The sequence below is a fragment of the Amyelois transitella genome, chromosome 21 (assembly GCF_032362555.1).
Source record: "Amyelois transitella isolate CPQ chromosome 21, ilAmyTran1.1, whole genome shotgun sequence".
In the NCBI taxonomy this organism is placed as follows: domain Eukaryota; kingdom Metazoa; phylum Arthropoda; class Insecta; order Lepidoptera; family Pyralidae; genus Amyelois; species Amyelois transitella.
The window spans coordinates 4,993,704-5,015,076 of record NC_083524.1 but is presented as its reverse complement, the minus strand read 5'-3'; the positions used below and the strand labels follow the sequence as shown (position 1 = coordinate 5,015,076).

Below are 21,373 nucleotides of genomic sequence, written 5' to 3'. Positions count from 1 at the left end.
GGGGTTCGTTTATGGCATAATTATGCTAAGCACATCAAGCAGCTGACTGAAAACACTACAAAAATATATAGGATAAAAAAATTGATAATGTTTTCTTTTTTTCCGCTTTCTGGAACATTTAAATTTTATATTATAATGACTTATCAGAAATTAAGCAATTTATCAGTAACGTTTTATAAACTGTGTTTGCAATGGGATTGGTGTACGTTAGTATCGCAAGTAATACTTACACGTGTAAGGTCTGCCTAAGCCTAGATTAATACTACTGACTACTGCTTTCTTATGTCAAAAATGATTTGGTTCAAAAATAAAACTGCGCCAGTATTGAAGTCTTCATTTTATTGTGAAGGTTTTCACCTAGTATAATGTATAGGTACAGTACGACGTAAGCTTACAATGTATTACTGTATTTCTGTTACATTTACAATTACACTGTTTTCTCGTATCCTTAGAGAAAAAAGTTACTCGATGATTCGTAAAAACGGAGACTTATTGGCTAGGTGCATCAATAAGGTTGCATCAAACATGTTGATTAAGAATATGGATTAAAAATCCGATTATTGAATAGTAATTTAAATATATTGTAGTGTTTCTCATAAACACCACACATATACTTGACATATTTTGTTACATAAGTACCTATTAACATTTTTGGACATAGGCTCTTGAACTATTTTTGTTTACGAAAAAATTATTATTTTTTATTGCAAGTTAACGTGACATTCCCTGCTTGTAAAACTTGAATTTACTTCGTCCGATTTATTTATTTTTGCTTCAGTTGACAACTTGTTTCATGCAATCAAATTTCAGACACATTGTGAAATGTTCAGCGTAATCTTTCTTTTATTATATCTTGAACAATTTGATACAGTGCGTAAAATTTAACATACAACATAAATCAGTATATAGGTATCTTATTACATTGTGCTAACCAATTTCACTTCAAAGACTTAACTAACATGCGTTGTTTAGTTTATATATTTATTTTTACAATCTGTGGTATAATTTTATTTTCATTATAAAACTTCCCTTAAATGTTGCCAATGATGAAAAATTGCAAAAAAAATCCACTACGGAATATCAGGCAGTTAAAAATAATATCACACAGCCCGATGAAATGAAATTGTACGTTCATTTTTAAACATCTTTAGTTCTTATTGGGCTCCATGTAGAAAGAGCGCAATGATCCTCTGTTTAAGTTTAAAAATGATCGCTTTTGTTTATTATATAAAAATCGTTATAAATATTTAGGTATTTTACATCTTTTAAGACAAAATGGTAATTGAGACGATATTTTAAGAAAAGATTCGTAGATATGGTCGGGTCTGTGCCGTGTTTTATTATAATAGGTATCACAGATCAAGCCAATGTGAAACTCAGCAATATAAAATGTTAACATACGTTTGTTTATGTACAGATATATTATGTTGAAAAGATTTAAGAAGTATAACAGAATCTTTAATAGATTATGATAAATTGATTGGACAATAGCGAGCAAAATTCTCAGTGTTTGAGTATATATTTTTGCAACTCAGTGTATTGTTATTGGTACACGTTACAGACTTCTCGTATCAATTTTCTTTGCTCACTCTTTTTATGCATTTTAAGTGCAGAAAACAGGCAACGCCCTTTCGCTCAGACACAAAACAATCTTAAATAAGTTAAAAAACACAAGTGGCACGGAACTAATGATTAATTTCGTATATTATAGTAACTACTATTTTTCATAATCAATATTATGTTTGGCCTTCCGAGTTTTTTCTTGTTCGAAGTTTCGTTTGTCTGATGGAGACATGTTAATATGTTTAATATTTTGCTCTTTCGATAAGTCACATTGTTCCGAGTAATTTTGCTCATTATTAACCTCGTAAGTACTGATTTTCCCAATCGGTGTCAATTTTGGTCACATGGAGAATAAAAGATTAATTACTATACATTTTCTAAGTGCATGTGCGTTCTCACGTCTGTGACAGTGACACCCTGTATGTTTCACGAAAATTATACATTACGCAATTCAATTATACAAAAATAGGAAAAAATACCCAATTTCTTATAGACAAACAGCACTGATATGCTTTGTAAACGTCACAACATTCGAAAATGAATTTATCGCCCCACGGGCGGAGTAATACATATGTCGTCAAACAAGATTTTAAATTAGAAAATATTAAATCCTTAATAATTTTATTTAAATATCCTAATGTGTATTTGAGAAATCACATCAAGTTGATTTTTGCTGTCAAACTTTGCAGTTCAGTAAATATAGCTTTAAGAATTTCTGATCAATTTTGAATAGACAGCAACTTTGGTTGACTAATATATTACATATAGGTAGGCATTACGAGTAGTATAAATATTTCAGCATCAACTTTTTTAATTAAGTACTCTTTATTTGTATTTATCTACTGAATATGTTTAAAAATTATATTCGTCATTCGTCATTAATTGGTCTAATATTTATACTGAACTGCAAACACCTTGCCTTATAGAATGAACAGTTGTGCAGTTTATATTATTTCCTCCTAGTCTCTACATTTTGATTATTTATATACTAATTGCGTATAATCCTAATGACAATGCAAGAACTATGCCTACCCTGTATACTGAATAGTTTCTTTTATAATAATATATGAGATTCTTGTACATATAGCAGATAATATGGAGTATACAGGGTGTGTTCATGATCACTACACTAATATATTAATTTTAATCTCACTGATTTTGATAACATAATTAATTTCTAATAGCTTTATATACTTATAGCGATTATTTACAATAACATACCGAATAATTTTTGTCAATATTAATTTCTTTTACCGCATAAGCAAATGTTTCCGTATTATTGTTCACCAAAACTTACACTTATTTTAATGTGTGGGTACCATTAATACATTGTTAGATAAATTACTGTAGGGTTTAAAGTCGTATCAATTAACTTACATACCTTAATTACTTATCATTAAATAATACGTCAATAAAAATGAAATTTAAAATTCGTTATTTTCACTTATAATAAATCGATTTGTGACAAATTACTCTATAAAGTAAATTATTTTTTTTTTCATATAAAATAATTACACGTATAAAAATGAATGCTAATGGGGTACATTACACATGCCTTTACACATTCGGAAGAAAATTGGTTAGTAACCTTCATAAGGCTTAGATTTTTAATAGTAATAAGTACATTCTTGTATTGAGTATTAATCAAACTGGTTTATGCATGTATTTGTACTCTCAATTGTTGACAGTAGGCAAGGGAAACGATCTTAATGCCACTACGGCCACTACACCACTAACCTCACTAAATGGTCCAAATTTAGTATGAGTTCATTGAAGATAACACAATCTGATGTAAAAATGTTCACATGGACCCATACATAATTTACATATATTCCATTTGTTTGAGAGGCCAGCTCGTAATGGTACATTTTATTTCAATTAATTAACGCTAAGATATTAGAAAGAAATAGTAGACCATATTCCAAAACCAAAAATATATCGTATTATAGGTACATACAAAACTAAACAATATTAATATTTTAAGACTTTAATAATAGACTATTTAAACAGTTTACTAATCTCGTTATTGTCTTAGAATAATATCTATTTTAAGTTTATTGAAGAAGATGGTGACTTCAATAATAAAATTACTCGAAAGTTAATAAAATTTTTGGTTTTGAAGGATGGTAGGTACATTTAAGGGTACAATAATGAGAGAATGTCTTCGGATGTACTCATTGGGTAGGTACACATGATTTTTAAAGTATCGTTAACAAGCTACGAATAGCTTATCATATATATTGAGCCACTGAAGTGTATAATATATTTATATTTAATTTTCACTATTTAAAGCTCTTAGTTTTCATTTTATGCGAGTCCTATTCCCGCATAGAATACTAGTGCCCTTAGTATATGTCGCAGCATTACTAAGTGCAATTCAATAAGTTATGAATTTCAAAATCTTAATGATAATCTAATAAGCCAGCAAAGTTAAAAGACAACAAAATTAACAGATATGCCTTTATTTCTCAGTCATTGAATATTGTGTCAATCAATAAACATATTAATTTGATATTGTTGAATAAATAATACTTTTTGAACAGCATCTACAGTGCTGCGTTTTGGGCAACAAAGTAAGAGATAACAGATAACCTGTATAATGTTACTAGAATTATTCAAAACAAAAGCTTCGCTTTTGGCAATTCATAGGGTTGATCAATTTTTATAATGTCCTCAACACTCACTGTGGTCACGCGAACATTGATGGTACACCATGACAACGGATTTTACAATTGTTTTCACCAATAGCTTTTCATTTGATTAATATTTACAGATTGTATGGAAGGTAAGCTGCTCTACAGAAAATGTACAAACATCCTCTGCCGTGGTGTACGAGTATAGTCATCATACGCTAGGCCTAAGAGTTAGTTAGGAAGGTCACTTGAATGTAATCACTGCATAAAGTACTGTTTATAGTAAGTTCAATATTTGTAACAATGTTCACTATTTCATAAGATTTCAATTCATTAATGCTCTACGCAAGACCAGACCAGCAACACACTTATTGAGATTTCCTAGAAATAACGAAAGGAAACCTAAATGGTCCACACTTGTACCTTTTCTGCAACCACGCACCAACTGGCTTGGTCATAATATGACGACACGACGTGGAGACTCTCCACGTATTTCTCGATCAGTTGATCGAGTTCTCCTCGTTTGAAAACATGGTAATATCTATGGTAAGTAACCGCTCCCCCTTCTGAAGGTAAACTATCTGAACCATCACTGAGTGAGGGCAGGAGAGGAGCGTGAGGTATAGCTCGCGCCGGGACAGATGGCGCCGGAGCCGTGTCTTCAGATGATGAACGGGTTTCTAGCAGCTTTCTGTCTTTTGAACTCTCGCTGCATGATGGCAATGAAGCAAGACTAGCGCAGCCCAATGAAGCAGTACTTCCAGTTTTATCTCGTCTGCTCCAGTCGCTACCCGCTGATGTATCGCTCGATTCTATTGAAAATCCAGACTTCAGTGGCGCCGTGCTCGCGCTAGATCGAGATGTTATAGATTCTGGACTTATTTCCATTTTGTCCAAATCACTCGAATCAGTCGACTGCCCGACTTTTAGGGACGACCTTTTGTCTGTGCTTGTACATAAAGAGTCTACACTAATTTCAGATTCTAAAGAATATCCAGTTTCAAGTGATTGGCTGGTGTCGTAAGCACCAGAATCTATAGTTATCTCAGGATTTCCATTGCTAGAACATATGGCACTATCGTCGTCTGGATTTTTCGTGTCTATGTCAGTTAATTTTTCGTCTGTGTTTGGTTTTACATTGTATTGGATATTGGCACAATTGTTCAAGTATAAATCTTCATCGCTTGTCACCTTCATTGTCTTTTTCAATTCCCTATATTTGTTTATAATAGGATCCACATCTTTTGATCTCTTTTTGCTCTTTGTCTTAGTGCCACATTTAGGAAACAATTTGTTTATATCAGTCTCTTGTGTATCGTTAATTGAAGTAAGATATTTAGTCCTCTCATGAATTTCTGCACCTACTTTATTTAGACCTTGCATTTCTGTACTTAATTTATTTGCATACGGGTCTTCTAAGTGTTGCAAGCTATCTGAAAGTTCATCCAATATCTTTTGTGTATTTCTGTCTTCCTCTTCTCGTTTCAGTCTAAGAGAAATACTCTTCTCACTACTACTACTGCTAGGCAAATCAAAGTCTTCTTCATTTATTCTCTTTGAGTATTGATCGATTTCTTGTAATAATTTTTCACTTAACTTCTCCGCGAATTCAGTAAGGTGCTGGCCACGATCTTGTTGGTCCACCACCCAGTCTTCCTCTTTAGCTAACATATCTGATTTGCACGTGACTAATGGTTCATTTTGTATTCTATTGAAGCTTTCTGATTTCGAAATAGATTTTTCTGAATCAGTACTGGATATTGAAATAGAATCATATTGGAGACGAGTTGGACTCCTGTGACTTTTACTTAAATTTTCATCAAGCGACCGCCCTTCTGGTCTATTTGGAGATAGTCGGTTGAGACTCCATGTAGAATTGCTTGTGCTTCCTAGCTTCGGAGATCGATCTTTTGACCTTCTGCCAGGAGAGAGGCGTTCTAGGCTTGATGAGCTTCCACTAGAACTGGTATGTGATCGGGATTTGTCTTCCAGAATCCTTAAATCGCCTGGAGAAAGCTTATTTAAACTCCAATTGCTGCTACTGCTACTACTAGAGGTACCTTGAATGATTGCAATGGCTTCTGCGCTTTCAAGTTTTTCGAGTTGACGTCGTTTAGATCGTGGGCTTGATTGAATAACTGTTTCGCACGTCTCATCCAAAGAATGTGCCACTTCAGCTGCCGCGGCAATTAGTGTTTGGGGAGCTAGAGATATAGATGGTGATTTCTCTTTTAGTGTTGTTTCATCTTTTTTTGATTCCGTTATTGTGAGATTGGTTTGATCTGAAACAAAGAATAACAGCTTAATAATTACAAAAGAAACACCGCCCTCAAGTATTAACATTTATTGTTACAAATAAATAAAACTAAATTACATGTGACTGATCTAAGTGTTAGTCTATCATTGATCAGACTAGGTTATTTTATTTATTGATGTACGGTCGCGTTCATAATTGCAGTCATAGTTCGCAAAACTTTATAGCTTGCAGTCACCGCTGTCACTCACACATTCACACAAATAACACAATAAACAACAAGCGGTTAAGCGTTGGGTAACGCGCCATCAAGAAGAGGGTAGTGTAAAAAGTCGACCGCGCAGCGACCGTCGTCCGCTAATCAACACAGCGACACGCCACACAGCGGAGATCCATGGTGGAACAGTACGAAAATAATGGCTTCATACCGACCAGAACATTTGCGGAACAGTTCGACACATCAGTGGTTACTGTTCGTCGAGTTTGCACCGTGAGGGACTATTCCACAGACAGCCAGCAAGAAAGCCGTATTTATCCGAAATAAATAAGCAAAAACATTTAGAATTTGCTCGGCAGTATTTGGATTTTGACTGGAACACGGCGATATTTACGGACAAAAAGTTCGTTTACGTCATCGCAACACGGTAGGCTTCATTTATGGCGAAGAAATGCAACTGGGTATGAAGAAAAAAATATTGTGCCAAATATGGAGTCTGGACGCATATCTGTAAATATGTGGGGCTGGATGAGTGCTGCTGGACCTGGGGAAAAGGTGTAGATAGCAGGACGCGCTACAGCTGCTCATTATGTGCAAGTGCTGGAAGAAACCATGTTAGGTAGCAACTGTGCGGTGTATTTATCCGATTAATGATATGCAATATCATTTGTGCAAGACAACTACCCTGTGTATCGAGTCCATATAGTGCGTGAAAGGTTCTGCCAGTTTATATTAAAACTACTACTTAGATAGTATTTTAAGGACAGCTTCAATATCTTTTCTTTATGAAAACGAATAATTAAGCTGTAACCTTAATGACAGGAGATAGGTAAATTAGTGTAATATGCTGTATGTATACCTTTATATAATCATCAATATGTAAACAACACTATAGGTAAACTGTTTCAATAAAATTTACTAATTTTAATTATTGAGTGTTTTATTTTGCTCCCTCTTGTTTAATATTTCTTGCTGATTTCCGTGTTTGAAGACACGGGTATCGTAATTCTTAGATATCAGTTAGTTAGTTAGTCAGTCAGTTACTTAGTTCAAATGGCACCTTGAAACATTAAAAATTGTCAGTAACAATATTTTTTTTTTTAATAGACAGAAATTCCTTGAATAACTTCGGAATCCGCTAGTAACTAGAACAAGCAAGTGTGAGCAAGCGAGATTATCTAATATATCTTAGATCTCACTTGCACAAACGAAGTAATAAAATTGCTACCCAATAACTTTCAAAGGAACCACTACCTATGTTAGGGTCGTGTGCAGACAAACTTTCAACTTTATTGAAATGACATAAGTCTGGCAGTCGCAGGCTTCCCTCTATAGGCAAATCTTATGCAAATAATGAGAGACGACGATATCTCGATCGACAATTATCGGGCCCAGTTCGGACATCGTTGATTACCCTCTCTTTCTGTTTTGTTATGTTATATGTCATAGAATAATAAACTGTTTTACTTAGTAATCATTGGTATTAAAGACCGTATTCATTTGAAGGAATATTTATTCTTTTTAAATATGCATGTGTGTGTGTATCTAGTGGAACCACAGTGCACGCTATTTTAACCCGTAAGAATTTTAAAACTATGACTGCAGATATGAACGCGATCGTACATTATTTAGGACTGACAAAACATTCCATAGTTACAAATATTAGAATATTACCTTTTTCCATGGCTGTTTTGCGAAGTTCTTCTGGTACCACGCTGATAACACTATCGACCGAGTCTGGCGATGAAACACCGCTCGAGTCACTATCCATGTCATCAGTAGCTGGATTAAATAGTTCTAAAGACATTAGTGTCGGACGGCTTTTAGCGATTGGTTCGGCTTTATTTGCACGAACTATTGGAAACGGTGGTCTCCTGCCAACATTAACGGAGGGAATACCCTTGTTCAGCATTTCTTTAATTTGTCTAATTCTTTCTTTCTTCTTCTTATCAACAGCTCTTGTTGAATCTAATGTGTTAGTTGCAAGTGATTTATTGGATTCCTTTGGTTTGAACTGTGGTATTTCAGGTAACTCAGCTACTGTTTGCAATGTAATTTTTGGATAAGGTTTAACATCTTGAAGTACTACTCTTGGCTTTAATTGATTTGTTTCAGCTGTAAGCTTATGTATTTCTTCTATATCCTTGTTGATTTCTGCAATCAATTCTTTGGTTACTTCAGTTGGAGTTTCTTCTTCTTCTAGAATTGGTGGTATAGGATCTACTTCGTCAAAGACGTCCATGTAAATATCTCTATTTATTATATGTTGCAACTCAGGCTTAATAGTACAATCTTCAGATTCGGATTTAGGCGGAGAATTAGGTTGACTTTTAGATTGAGGTTTAAGAGGTACTGCACAAACTGTGTTTGTGGAATAATTCTTTAAGCTGTATTGGGCCACTAATATTTTATTTACCGAAGATGGCGGTTGTACATTGTTAGGTGAAGGTGGGGGACGAATAAGTGGAAAAGCTTGTTTTATCCTTGGAGAAGGAAGACCTGGTGAACTTTTCATTCTTGGAGATGTCGGCACAGAAGACACTTTAAGTCTTGGTGAAGTAGGACCCGGTGAAAGAGGTGTCGGTGACAAGGGATCTCCAGAACCGTCTGCTTTTGGGACGTAAATAACGGAGGCAAAACTATCTTCTGAATCAACACTAGTATCACTTTGCAAACTGCTATCTTTAGATGAATCGGATCCATCCTCTCTTGAATGTCGTCTTTCTGGGTACGTCTTTTCGGTTGGAGTATTATTATCACTCGGTGTAGGAACTTCAGGAACTGGTCCGTGACTCTTCCAACCTTGGAGCATTCGTACAAACACTGTTACTTTATCTATATTCGTTGTAGAAGTTTTGAATTTACTAGTGAGGCCATTTTTAAGGGACTGAAATTTCTTAGCTGTTGTTGCTGAAGTAGAAAATATGGAGTCGCGGATTGAATCTAGAGCACCCGGACGTCGGTAAAGATATTCTTCATTCAATGATGCTTGCTTTTGTATGTTTTTCCTCAAGCGTTCTTTTTCTCTTAGTCGTTCTACTGACATCAATTCTTCATTTAGCGATGTTTGCTTGAATACTCCGGGTTTTTTAGATTGTAATCTATGTGTATGAATTTTGAAATTAGGCATTTCTTCAACTAAACTTTTCATGTCTGTTGGTTTGTCTAGGTCTTCGTCTGCGTCGTCTTCGTTTATCGATTTCTTTTGTTTGACTAATCGCGGTTTCTTCCGTGGTTCGTTTGAGTCGGGAACAATAGCGTTTTCGTGAAATAGTTTGGCATTCTCATCAATGACAAGGCTAGGTAGGCTCGATCGAGATCGTACTAAAGCTCGACGGTCTACATCCGCGATATTAGTTAGGCTTTGGGATTTGATGGTGGACGATTCGGATTGTTGTGTGATCAGTCTAGGCGGGAGAACTTCGTCTAGTCGACGCAATTCAATGGGCAAGTCGGCAGCGGGAGGCTCTGGGCGTGAGCATGGTCGAGGTGGCATGCGTGATCCCATACTCCAGGAGGGCAAAAACGAACGACGTCCCGCTAATCGTTGCAGCGCTCGTCTCACAAATGAGTAACAGGTTTCGTTTGGCGACGACAAAGATGAGGAACCAGGTGACCCGTCGCGACTTTTCCATGGCTCGGCATATCTGCAAACAATTATGAAGGTTTATTATGTACTTGCAGGTGTTTCTTGGTCGTCTTGTAAACAAGAAGATGCTTTTATGATTTCAATTAAAGCGAAGTTTTATTGAATGTTGAATGAATTAGAAAATATTTTGTACGCTCTTATCTTTTTAATAAAAAAGATGATTTCGTTTGGTTTATTTCCAGCAAAAAGTAATGTTTTATCTAAACAAACTTATTTTTAATGAATATCAGAATAATGTCATATGAAAATAGATACTTACTGATCGTTATCGACAGAAAGGAACCTTGGAGTTTGTGTAGGTGGGCATAAGGTAGCGGGTCGATGCCAAGGGATTAATACATCCTGGAACGAACAAACGGATTATTTGATGATTTTGTCATGGTACAAAACAGTGGATTATACAAGGTAATAAATCTGTTTCAAGCGTCGCGGGCGGAATCAAAAACTTGAAATGATGCTCATGAATTCAATCTTCTTTTAGATCCGGTAATATTCTCACCTTTCTGTAGAGATCTCTAGGTACGCCTTTAACCATAATTTTGGATTTGGTAAGTTAGGCTTTTACACGAAGCAACTCCTCTGACCTTTGCAACCTTTGCAAATGTAGCGACAGCTCTAAGCTACAAGGCATATCAGCCAACGACAGCGAAGCACGCTTCGCCATCAGCCAATAGCAGCAAATATTCTTAATTGCGCTATTGGAGCATGAATACAACCCCCGACCACCTACCACTACCACCTAGTCTGGCGGAAGATTTTCTTTTTGAAAGCGGTAGAACCTGAAACATCGCCAACGCTACATATGTATCTAACAAAAATTGTATTACCTGTGAATGGAAGTTTCTCCCCTCGTGTTCCATGGCCCAAACGGTAAGTAGCAGCCGTCCCCCGATCCTGGTGACCCTGGCCAGTTCCCGGAGAGCCATGGCGCGGCGCTCGACCGTCGCGAAGTGGTGCACCACAGCGATGGACAGCACCGCGTCGAATGACTCGTCCCGGAACGGTAGACAGAGGTTATCGCATACCACGACCTGAAAAATTATATGAAATAGTAATTGACTGACTGAAAGGCAATGCACGGCTGAATCTATTGGGCGCATGTAGCTGAAATAAGGCATCTATGTTCCTTAGTGGCAAGTAGTTTTTGGAAACTATAGAAAAGGAAAGGATCTACCAAACGATAATAAAATCTTGTTATTGATACATTTTGGACATGACACGTAATAAACTTGTTGAAATTAATGCGATTACACCCATGGGCCTTTGATATCAGTCCATCCTAAAACTACCAAATCATTTCACGGTGTGTAAGGTGTCATTATGCTATCTTTAAAGTGCAGCATTGCAAATGGTCATGGCTCTGGCCTCTGGCTGGGCCGCGCTTATAGTAGGAACGTTGGATCAGCTCACATACCAAGATGCTACGCGACCCACATTTTAATAAGTATTGGGTGTGATTTTTGGATTCAGAACTTTGCAGCTACCAGTCGAGATTGCGATCGGAAAAATACTTCATCACTTTGATGAGAGTGAGATAGGAGCTCACCTCATTGTTATGTTGGCGAGCTTGCGAAGTCAGCCTGGAACAGCGGTCTCCTCCCACCGAGAACACAGACGGATTCACACTTAGGTATTTACCGTTGCCGCAACCTGAAAACAAAGTGTACAAGTTAGGGAAGTACGCATGGTTATTGCTATTGTGGAGTCCAATATTCCAATCAGTTCTGTCATTTAAATGTTACTTAATTCTTCTTTTGCTCAGCCTTTTCCTATTATCCGGAATCGACTTTCCTTGTCTTCTTTCTCTTTCGCGATCTTTCATATGCGATGGCCAATCTGTTTTTCTTTTAAATCGCATCGCAAGTCAAGGTCTAAGCACAGTATCAATGAGTCTTAAACTGTTAGCTGACGTTCGTTTTACTCATGAATGGGTTCGGTTACTTCATGTCATCGAGAGATTGGGCGACAGGACAGAAAAGTAGGAGGCTAGATGGACTTCTACTTCCATTCGCCAACATCTGACAACGAATGAAACTGTATCCCAAAATATCATCGGGGAATAGTTTCAATCTGAGTATCGGTTTCTAGGGCGTCTCTTATTGTTGGTTTAGTATTTACAAAGAAGAACAGTTATAATCAGTCGAGACATGAAAGAAAGCCAGATGAATGCTGCCTCCGTACAAAAGATACATTATGATCAAAAAGGTAGGCAAGTAGCACCAATCGCAGGTGAGAAAGATTGAGGAAAAAGGAAATTTTAATCCTGTTTCTTGGTAAAACTGCTTTATTTGTGTCGAAAGGGATATCAAAACAAGCGTTGGCGTTTGGACATCACCGGCAAACATCGCTAAATACGGATGGCGCGTGGGCGGGACGAATAACAGACATTTATTTTATCTGGAATTAAATCGATACTTATTAATCGGATGCAAGCCTGCGTAATGCCCAGGCTCAATTGATTAAATACCAATCGCAATTGTTTACAATTGAAATAAAATCAGATATAACCAAAATTATTCTCGGATTAATTTATCGGAAAATAATTTTGCTTAATAATACTTTGGTATGTTTGTACTTTGTGGGTCCGCCTTTGTACCTGAAACCTGTGTTTTTTTCCGGATTTTCTTTTTTTTTTTTGGTGCAATAAAGAGTTTATCTATCTTTTAATATTTGTTATATGTAACGTACGTAAGATACATATATTCAATACAGGAATTTCCCGGCACTGCGACAGCTCTGGCTATATAATAATTAAGTTAGGATATAAAAATACAAAAGTAAGATACTGAAAAGTAATCTTCAAAATGTCCTTAGATAGACTAAATAAGTACTATTGAAATAAGTAGCTATCAGTATCTTTAGTGAATAAAGTATAACGAAAAGATGGATATAAATAATCTCTGGAGAAATTGATGTTATTGACTATCCATATCTACACTTGCTTACAACGTAACTTATTGAAATCATACCTATCTACCTTAGTAGGGGAGATCTATTTTCTTGTAATAATTAGGTATTTATCTACTAGCAAACGAACTACTGCCTCCCACGTCTGACATTTAATGATATTATAATGTTTATTTTCCCAAAGGCACAATCTTAATTGCCTTGTTATGTTCGTCTTACAGTACGTGGGCCAGTCTTACAAGATGACAGAAAAGTGTGTGGGTTATTAATAATTGTGTAAACATGTATTTTGAATAATACAATTAATAATACTTAGTTCGAATAATACTTGATTAATTGTTTGATGGTTTTAAGGTATGCAATAATCGTGTACAAATAAGTAGGTATATGTTAGTAAGTAAATCATCAAAGTGACTACAAAGAACTTAGGTTGTGTATCTAGGTAGTGGGCGTTTCTTTAAAGAAGTGGGTTTTAAGAAGTACTACAAGTAGGTATCTACAGCGATTCAAAATAAATGTATAGTACCTACAGACAAAATAATCAATCACTGTGTAACTACCTATGTAACTCAATTAGGAGTCATAAACCAAACAAATGATTGCTATCTAATTTATAAAACAGTTATTTCCAATGTTAAGGCCTAAAATTGCGACGAATTTTTCAAAGCTGAAAGAGCGCTCAATTTCGAAAAATATATATAGATATTATATATAAATGTCGAGTCGTTAGTAGGCTAAAAGAGCGTCAGAGCGACTAAGGTTTGTTCAACCGGAGAGTCACTTGCGCGCTCTTACGAAAAGACTGGACTTCTGTCGGAGGGCCGTCAAAGCCACGTCTGTAAATGTCCCGTTGTATAGTATTCAAGAAAACTGTTCTCATAGTCCAAAAAAGATACTAACCAACATCGCAAACAAGGCTCCCAGGCTCAAGTTCGGACAAGAACGCTTGTACGCCCGGGGCCGGCGCTCGGGGGGCGTCTTCACCGTCCTCTCCAGCTTGCTCGTACACGTCGTGGACATACGCCCTTTCGAGCGCGGCGCCCCGGGCGGCACATTCGCCCGCGCCCGCCTCCGCCTCGCCCGCCGCGTCCGCCGCCGCGCCCGCGCAGCCATCCGCCATCACCGTACCGCCATTGCACCGCGCTAAAATAAAGACAAAAATTCATATAAACGTCACGTCCATATCCCTTGCGGGGTAGACAGAGCCAACAGTCTTGAAAAGACTGAATGGCCACGTTCAGCTATTTGGCTTAATGATAGAATTGAGATTCAAATAGTGACAGGTTGCTAGCCCAACGCCTAAAAAAGAATCCCAAGTTTGTAAGCCTATCCCTTAGTCGCCTTTTACGACATCCATGGGAAAGAGATGGATTGGTCCTATTCTTTTTTGTATTGGTGCCAGGAACCACACGGCACATTATTATTAGACCTTTGATTTGAAGTCGTCATATATGATATACGAGTCAATGGCGGGCGACCGAACAATACGAGGTAAGTAGGTATACGAAGGTAGAAATAGAAATGTCGGAAACTGATATACATATCGACAGAGGATGCAAGGACATGCGAAAATTAGGGATAAGCATTACTTTTGCTTTATCTTGCTTACTTTTGCTTGCTATATATACCGCTTTTTAGTTCCCGTCCCGAGGAAATTTTCTCTTCAAATGTGCTCTCAAGCAGGTGTTACCCATAGGTCAGTAGGTATATTACAAAGTTGATTCAGATTACAACACTATTTTCAAACCTCCGAGAGCAAAAGTAACGGACAAAAGCTAGTACATCATATAACACCGCTCAACTTTTGGCACTTTACGATGAGTGGTTCATCTCTTGCAGTCGTTGCAATAAGTAGCACTTAACTGCACCGAGTAGAACTTATAAACATGTTTTATTGCTTTGTTTGCTCGATTCACAATTGCTGTTCATACTAAAATACCTTGACGGTAACACACTCAATACTTTTAGCATTTATTTGTACTTGGTTAGATTTATACAGATTTTTTAGTAATTCCTATATTATATGTAGGTACCTATCTCCCAAGAAACTAATGAATTTTTATAATGGAATAAGTTGAACAAGAATGCTTGACGTAGCTGTCTGTTAATACGACAACGATCGCATTCGCGTCGCATTAAATATCATATATTAATTCGGAAGTTTAATATAAATACTCGTATTAGTCCTTTCATTATTCGTTTCAAACTATCAAAATGTACTACTAGGTACTACTTTGTACAAAAAAGTACTATTCATAAAATATTTTCAGTTAAACATACATACATAACATACATATGGTCACGTCTATATCCCTTGCGGGGTAGACAGAGCCAACAGTCTTGAAAAGACTGAATGGCCACGTTCAGCTATTTTGCTTAACGATAGAATTGAGATTCAACTAGTGACAGGTTGCTAGCCCATCGCCTAAAAAAAGAATCCCAAGTTTGTAAGCCTATCCCTTAGTCGCCTTTTACGACATCCATGGGAAAGAGATGGAGTGGTCCTATTCTTTTTTGTATTGGTGCCGGGAGCCACACGGCATTTTCAGTTAAAAGTAGCATGTTTGCTCTGTTCACTGAGTACATACGTCTATACGATTCGACTGCTCGTGTATTCGAGCAAATAGCTTCTATCAAACAATGCAGTCTGTTATTTATTGCTTACTTCTTCCCTGGAATATTTGCTGCTCGGGGATTTACCTATTGAGTGACGTACGAGTTCACAATCGAACACTTTAGGCAAACTGGCATAGCTTAGGGACTTTAAACCTTAGAGAATCGACTTAATTACTTAGAAATAAATGCTTTTAACACGTGGAGTGACAGAAGTGGATAAAATACGTAACGAGTATATAGAAGGAATATTAAAGTAACGCCAATAAATGAAAAGATAAATGTTTTTTTTTCGTTACCAAACCAGAAAATATAAGCTACTTTAAAAATGCTAAAAGCGTAAAGCGTACACACTGGTTTGATATAGTTGAGGTTGCAAATGGACCCAGGTTCCACTCCAGAGAGATAAGAATGGAATCAAGACATGTCGGAAAGGTAAATTACTTAAATTAATTTAATACTAAGTAATATGAAATGTTTTATACTGGTCGACCCACTATTTCATCGGAAATGTATTCAATAACAGCCCAATAAATCAAGAAAAGTGAAACAATAACAAAACAAAAAGATGTCCGTGAGAGTAGAGTGCAGGATAGCTTAAACAGCGATTTGGCCGTCACATGTGGCCAAATGTTGCTAGTCGTTAGGACACGGAATGAATCGAAACAATGTGAGGTTAAGTTAGGTTATGGGCACACTTGGTGGTTGAAGTAGAAAACAATAATATTAATTTTAAGGATTTTCTTTTAATTGAAATTTGCACTAATATAGTCCGCCAGAAGTGTATACATACATATATATATAAATGAAAGGCCACGTTAAGCTTAATGTTGGATTCAAATAGTGACAGGTTGATAGCCAATCGCCTACAAGCAGAATCCCAAGTTTATTACCTTTTTCTTTCGTCGCCATTTATGGCATCCATGTGGAAAGATACTGAGTGGTCCTATTCTAAAATGCCCCGGAACCACACGGTATAGCATCTTATACAAATGCGAATATAGGTACCTTCGACTTATATGGAATTAAAAGTTAAGTTTGTACCTACATAAATATTTCCAACTGCTCAGTCGTGAAACAATTAATAGGATGAAGTCGTTAGAGTAGAGTATTATATTCACCTTAGATCCATTGCAAAATATGTACCTATCCCACAGATTTAAACATTACTTGAAAAACTACCCTTATCTCAATATGTTTGCGTGTACCTAACACTTTATAAGCTTTGAACTTATTTTGATGGATAGGCAGTCAGTAGGCGGACGTTATTATCAAAGTTGGGGCTTTCTTATCATTACAGGTTATTTGAATTCCGGGACTCGTGATAAGTGTACTATATAGATAAACACGTGTTTTTAAAGGTTACTATGTGATTTATTAGGTTTGTTGCGAGGCGGAATGCAAACTTTTGGAAAAATCTATTTGAGTCCGAAGAAAATATTACGGAAGGGCAAAAAGGTAATCGTCGATATATAAAATAAAAGGATTTGTCTAAATTAAAAACTCGTCTAAGGAAAAATCTATGAATGCACAGGTGCATTCATTGATTTTTTCATTCATTTCATTCGTCCATATTGTAGATACCCATGGTCCTACCGATTTATCCCACTGTTGGGACCACGGGATATTACTATGTACAGAATAGCATATCAAGTAACCCAAATTCACTGCAAATTCACCTCTATTGCCGCGTCATAGAGTTCCATGCAGGACTTAATTTTATATGCGGTTTATTGCACTCTTGGTCGTACTGCATATAGGTATTGGCGGGACACAACGGAAAAATGGATTTCGCAAACAAAAACGGTATGTATAGATATGTCTCTTCTGTATGTTTTCATACATTCTATACACACTCATAGCTGACTATATTCTTTGGCTGAGTCGAGGTGTGTTTTAATTTACTTTTGACCAAGGCCGTCTGTAATCCATTATTATAAAGCAATAAACTTGGGAACAGATAATGTGATTCCAAGATAAGGAAATTCTATTGTGTATTCAACTATTCAGGCTCTATGGTATAAGTAAAATTGTATTCTAAATATAGAAATGGCATGTCTGTGAATGCGCTTCTTGGTTCTATTTTAGTAGTAAGTTATGTTTCGCTGTAATGGCAAATCTTGTTTTGCAAAACTCTTTTGAAATATTCCAATGAAATGTTGAATTGTTTTATGAAAAACTTTGACCTTATTTCAGTATAGACTACCTATATTATTTTTACCTTAAACAGGCGAGCTTGCATAAAGAGTGCTGAATGTGAATGAAAGGATGATAAACTACATAGGTTTGTTATCAGCTGTATGTATTTGTTATAATACCTCATATAAAAGACTAGCGACCCGCTCCGGCTTCGCTCGGTAGCATTTGTACATTTAAACCTTCCTTTTGAATCGCTTTACCTATTAAAAAACTGGATGAAAAGCCGTTGTGTAGTTTTAAAGATCTTTTAAAAAAGGAAGACGCACACATACATTCATGCATGCAATCATAGGGACAGACGCGGGAAGCTACTTTGCTTTGTACTAGTGATACTCTCAAACTATATGCATGGTCCTAAAAGAATACCCAAGTTTATTAGGCTATCCCTTAGTCGCCTTTTACAACATCCATGGGAATGAGATGTAGTTGTGCTATTCTTAAGTGCCGGCAACCACACGGCACACTCTAATATAGTTACAGAGTAATCGAATACTATCGGTGCAGGAGGGGTGGGGGTCGATGCGCGTTGCGTTGTCATGGGAACGCATCTGGGACGAATCCAGGTCACCACGGAACCTTCACCCCGATGCCCGGGGTACAGTCGGCAGCAAAACGAGCCTGCATGAGCTTTGATTCGTTGAAAGCGGAAAATTATTTATTTCATTGCAAATTAACGCCTAAATAATGTTCTGAAGTCGAAATGTTTGTATTTTTGGTTATTGGCATTTTTGTTTGTAACAAATTAATTCAAATGTTCCTAAGCTGAATTTGATGATATTTTCCACAGAAGTTAACTAGACTACCAGGAGAAAGATAGGATATATATAGGAGAAAGATAAGACATATTTATTCTTGGAAATTCCCACAATAAAGAAGCAAAAATTTTAAACTACACATTCGAAAAAGTTAGTCATATTTTGCGAGTAGGATGATACTCTGCAATTCCTGTCTAGAATTGAATAAGAAGAATACCCAAGTCTTTTATTAGCCTATCGTTCTATAGTCTTTAACCACATCCATGGGAAAGAGATGGAGATGTCCTTTTTAAGTGCAGGGAACCACACGGCTACAATTAACACACGAATTGAATTAATATGATGTTTACCGTATGGATATATTTTAAAGCAGCAGGTCAGTTTTTGAATGGTCTAATAAAATACCAAACACAATCATTTTGTCGTGTTATTTGCAAATAAAATTGCTATGAGTTTCGGTAGTTTCATATGCTGCTGACTGTACCGCCCTGAATGCGCTAAGGGATATTGCACCGTGTTTATAATTGCATTTATTGTCGAAGAGTTCATCGATTGAACATAATGTCTTTTGGGAATTGGTTTTATTATATATTTTCTTTATAATGCGTGATCGGTATTGAAGTATCCCTTATCATGGCGTGTTCCCGATTGTATTGATATCGTGTGTAGGAAAATTAAAAGAGGAAATCTGCACATTCAGGCAACTGCATTGTAACCATGATCCAATATGTGTTGAGCTCCCGTGTAACAGTGACGGAGGATGTGGGAACTTGCTTCGTGTAAAAACCTGACTAACCCAATCAAGAATCATGGTTAAAAAGCTCTTCTGCAGAGAGACGAGGATGTAACCAGGACGAAGCCCAAGTGGAAATACCTATAAATCAATGTCAGCAAAAACATCGGTTTATATTTATTTATATGCCATCAATCCATTTATTCAGTATTGCAGTTGATCGAAAAGAAATAAGATTCGATCCTCGATTTATGTCCACTAAATATTTCGGGCAATCGACTCGACAAGTATGAAGCGGGCTTAACAAAGAGATTTATGCCGACATCATCAATTTTCGTGGTGACTTCTATTTTCGGTGAGTTATACTTACAGTTCTTTGACCCGTCTGACCTATTGCGGAAATAGCGTTCGTTCATTATTGAGTGGGAAAATGGAGGATTAGGCACATAAAACAGGTCGTTTGGCTAAATTATAGTACTTACTAGCTGTGCCCGCGACTTCGCCCACGTGGAATAGTTATTTTGGGAATCATTGAAGCCCTCAAGGAATAATTTTCCCCGTTTTTTTTTCACATTTCCATTATTTCTTTGCTCCTTATAGTTGCAGCGTGATGTTATATAGCCTAAAACCTTCCTCGATAAATGGTCTATTCAACGCAAAAAAAATTTTTCAATTTGAACCAGTAGTTCCTTAGATTAGCGCGTTCAAACAGACAAACAAACCCTGCAGCTTTATAATATTAGATTATATTTTACTTAGTTGCCCATTTTATGTTAGTGGTTTCTGAAAAAATGCTAACGAAAATTTGTGATTTTTGGCTTATGGCGACATCGCCACATGACAAAAAACTTAAAGCAAACCTTCTATGGATTATAGCATATATTACAGCATCCGACTCTGAAACGTTGAAGCCGCGGTTCCCTAGGCAAAACACCTATCCTTGCGGAAGATCTTCCCTCCCGCTACAAATTCTAGAAATCTGAATTTACCTTACGATGAATTTACCTCATTTTGATAGAAATATTTTTTTCTAATCGATTTGAAATTTACTGATCTTATTCTCAAAACGATCAGTTTTTTGTGAGATGAAAGTACATATAAATAAATATCAGAATAAATGCTACGACTACTACAGTGTTACGAAAGAGTTAATAAGTTCGTAGCATCGTAGCACTGTTCGTAGAACTCACCTAATATACGTTTAAACAACCAAACATTTTAGTTTAACGTTTGTATGTTTAATTTATTACGTCTACCTTATATTTTGTCTGTATTACAAATGTGTAATATCAATATCATCGGAACTTATTCGGGTGTAAGTGAGATAGTTAAGTTATACTTACATGATAAAGTTTGAAAGAAGAAGTGCAGTTCATACTCGGTAAGCATATTTAAAGTTTGCGAGGTATTCAGACTTATAAAGCTCAAATTTTTGGCCGAGAGCTCAAAATGAATTTAAATTTAGGTGAAATATTCAAGAAGCGTTCAGTAAAATAGTAGCTCGGGGAAATGGGGGATGTAGATCACCGGAAACAGGACATTACACGGTTATTTTTGAAACGACCTCTTAGTTTTGCTCAGTGTTTAGTTCAGTTGCTCCGCTTCTATGCTTCGGTGGAGCCTGTGACTTCGCTTGCGTGTAAATTGTTGTTTAAGCTGTGTTACTGTAAACTACTGTAAAGTTTTATACGTTCACCAGATTTAGTGTGAAAGGGTAACAAATAATCCGACATACAAACTCATTTGTAATATAAGTATGTATTGTAGTAGATATTAATTGTCAAAAGTTCATTGAAAATTGGTTAGTCGTGTCTATCGTTAATTCTTCTTCTCGGACTGTTCCATATCGA

General features: G+C 36.4%; 1 protein-coding gene across 1 annotated transcript; it reads right to left on the bottom strand.

Annotated features, from left to right (window-relative positions):
• Positions 1-666: 666 nt before the first annotated feature.
• Positions 667-14,343, bottom strand: LOC106135543 (protein piccolo). The gene is made up of 6 exons (XM_013335889.2): positions 14,124-14,343; positions 11,863-11,966; positions 11,144-11,347; positions 10,576-10,658; positions 8,342-10,314; positions 667-6,478 (listed from the first exon to the last, which is right to left on the bottom strand). The coding sequence occupies exons 1-6, from the start codon at positions 14,341-14,343 to the stop codon at positions 4,599-4,601; spliced, it is 4,464 nt and encodes a 1,487-aa protein (XP_013191343.2). The 3' UTR covers positions 667-4,598.
• Between the last annotated feature and the right edge of the window lie 7,030 nt (positions 14,344-21,373).